At 44.0% G+C, this 2,883-nt stretch overlaps 2 protein-coding genes across 2 annotated transcripts; both read left to right on the forward strand.

Annotated features, from left to right (window-relative positions):
* Window positions 1-780: 780 nt before the first annotated feature.
* CCR75_003023 (uncharacterized protein) lies at window positions 781-1,098 on the forward strand (the record flags this gene model as incomplete). The annotated part of the gene is made up of 1 exon (XM_067961120.1): window positions 781-1,098. The coding sequence occupies one exon, from the start codon at window positions 781-783 to the stop codon at window positions 1,096-1,098; it is 318 nt and encodes a 105-aa protein (XP_067822646.1).
* Window positions 1,099-1,481: 383 nt separating this feature from the next.
* Window positions 1,482-1,697, forward strand: CCR75_003022 (uncharacterized protein; the record flags this gene model as incomplete). Its single annotated transcript, XM_067961119.1, has 1 exon — window positions 1,482-1,697. The coding sequence occupies one exon, from the start codon at window positions 1,482-1,484 to the stop codon at window positions 1,695-1,697; it is 216 nt and encodes a 71-aa protein (XP_067823138.1).
* Window positions 1,698-2,883: the final 1,186 nt, after the last annotated feature.

Genomic DNA, 2,883 nt, shown 5'->3' on the forward strand with positions numbered 1-2,883 from the left:
ATGTTACACAGTCCCCGTTAAGTACACTTGGTGTACTTAAGGGGATGGTCAATTACTAAATAATAGTAATTAGACCCAACACTCGGGTGTGGTGCACATTTGTGACCAACCCTTGTGGATGTGATGCACATGGGTGCATTCACATTAGGAGGGATGACGCCCAGCGTCATCCGTGATGACGGCTAGCGTCATCCGTTACGCGAGGTATCTATAAAGATACGCTCGCAATACATATTAAATGATATCTATAGAGATAACATTTTAATTGGTAAAAATAGGTATTTGTATTTAATTCTATTAAATATAAATCAGTCTGAAAACTACTTCCTACTTGGTAAGTGCGCACGAGGAGACGGATTACCGCTCCCGTGACGACACTTAACCAGAGTTCTTAGTGTGTTGGGTGAGGTCGCTAACGCGCCCACCACAACTACCTCACTGCACGCAAGAGAAGCAGGTTTAACCGCTTCCACGCTGTGCTAGGGTGTGTGCCTAAGTAGAGCGTGGCCGCATTACGACGTGCCCGCCTACATTTTGGGTGCACGCACGAGAAAATGCTGTGTAAGTGAAGAACTGGGTGTACTGCAAGGGTGAAGGATGCACGCACTTGAAAATGCTGTGTACGTGAAGGACAGGGCGTACTGAAAGGGTACAGGATGCACCCCTTATAAAACTATGTTTGGGTCAAAGCCGGACATCCATCACGTAAGATCGTTTGGCTCTTTAACCTACTGCCATGTCCCAGTGTCGAAGAGGAGAAAACTAAATATGAGCTGCAGAATGGGATTTTTGCTTGGCTATCGAGAGAGTGATGTCGATTGTCACGAGTATTTCCCGACGGAACACAAAAAGGGCTTCGTATCGGACGTGATGATTAACGAGTTGGTCAAATACAAGGATCGCTATGAGAGTTCATATATGACAAAGGTGAAGAAATGGCTGCATACATTCAACGGGTCACTCGAGGAAGGCAAGCTTGTTGCATATGCGGATAGTGACCAAGATAGCGCTTGCCAACTCGCCGAATATGACATGGAACTAGAGCAGCCCGTGCGTAGTGATGTTGAGATGGTCTCGGCTGAAAGCAGCCTCGATTAGAATGACATGGTATCGAACAGCTCAGCAATTGGCGGAAGCGAAGTGAGTGAAAGTTCTGACAAGAAATTAACGAGTCACGACCGACGTACATTGGATGACATACTGAAAAAAGTCGTCTACCCGATTACAAATCATCTAGTGAAGCTCACGAGAAGGAATTTTTGGTCCAGGTTGCGGAAACTCTAAGCGCAAGATATAAACATGATTTTGAAGACGATGAAGGCTATAATTTAATTTTTTAAAAGTTTTAAGAGTTACAAATACATATTTTATAATAAAAATGGTTACTATTTTTTAGCATTTATATGAATTGATACAGACGATAATGATGTCGTATATTCTGGCATAGACACCTCTCTCTCCAGGAAAAGTCTCCAAAACTAATGAACGCAGAGAGTGTAGAACACGCTGAAGACGACGTCGATAGGTCTAGCACCGCAAAGCGTAATAGTGACGAAAACGATGCTAACGCACGGGATGACACTGATGAATGTGGCAGCGATGAATGTAATTCGGATGACATATTGGACCGTCACAATATTGAACACGACATTGGTAATAGAAAATTTGATTACAATTGCGATGTGGCGGATACCTAGTCAGTGGATCACGTTACTGACTTGGTCACGGTCGACGACGCTGGAAATGACTCCGGTATAGACGAAAACAATTAAGACTATCTTTTCGATCCAAATGATGAACGTGAAGTTTACGAAGATTAAGTGACCGAGCGACAATTGGCAATCCCATCAAATCAACTCAATGGCCGCATACGTCCTAGAGGCGAGGAAATTCGACGGACGCGCAAAAAAGTGTACCAAGTTACAAGAAAAACGACTGATGGTCGCTGCAGCAAGGGTTCAAAGCTTCTGAGTACTAGAGAGCAGCAACAGCCCAAAGGGTTCGCGAATTACAAGGTGTATTGCACTTAAAAACTTATATGAGGATAGCCGAGGCAGAAGTAAATTGCGTGCAACAGATGTCAAGATACCAAGCAGCTACAGGCAGGCTATGCGATTGCAGCACGCTAAACTATGGCGAGAGGCGATGGACAGGGAGATTGGTGCTCTTAATGCAAAAAAAAATTTGAGACAAATTTCGCGATCGGAGATGCCGACTGATCACCGAACTATCAACACGATGTGGGTTTTTGACGTGAAGACGGATCACAAGGGCAACATGTTAAAATTTAAAGCACGCGTTGTCGCCCGAGGAGATAAGCAGCGACCGAATATCGATTTCAAGGACACCTTTTCCCCTGTGGCACGCATGGCCACGTTTTGGATGTTTACTGCGGTTTGCACCATACAAGACATGGAAATTTACCACGGTGACATTGACACAGTCTACTTAAATGAAATTTTAGGCGTAAAGGAGTATCTGGAAGAAGTTGAGGGCTACCCGTGCGAAGATAAAGGGATGCTGTATATCATCGACAAGCTATTGTATGGACTACGTTAGACAGGTAGAGAGTGGAATGCGGAGGTAAATGCTGCTTATTAATTTTGGATTCAAGCAGTGTGAAACAGAGCCGTGCCTTTACTTCTATGACCGTGGCGGCATGTTTGCGATTGTCCTACTCTATGTGGATGACATCTTATGCCCAACCTAGGACGTGCTATTTAAACAGAAGATGTTTGAGAGGCTTGACAGCAATTACGGATTAAATGATGAAGGTCTACTTACCACCTATTTGGGTGTGCAGTTTGAGCAAAAGAAAGGTGCAAATAAGATCCATCAGACCAAGTATTCCGAGGAAATCATTGAGCGTTTTGATTTTAGTAA

Source organism: Bremia lactucae (genome assembly GCF_004359215.1).
Source record: "Bremia lactucae strain SF5 chromosome Unknown BlacSF5_NotPlaced_17_SHOA01000003.1_2250557bp, whole genome shotgun sequence".
Taxonomy (NCBI): Eukaryota; Oomycota; class Peronosporomycetes; order Peronosporales; family Peronosporaceae; genus Bremia; species Bremia lactucae.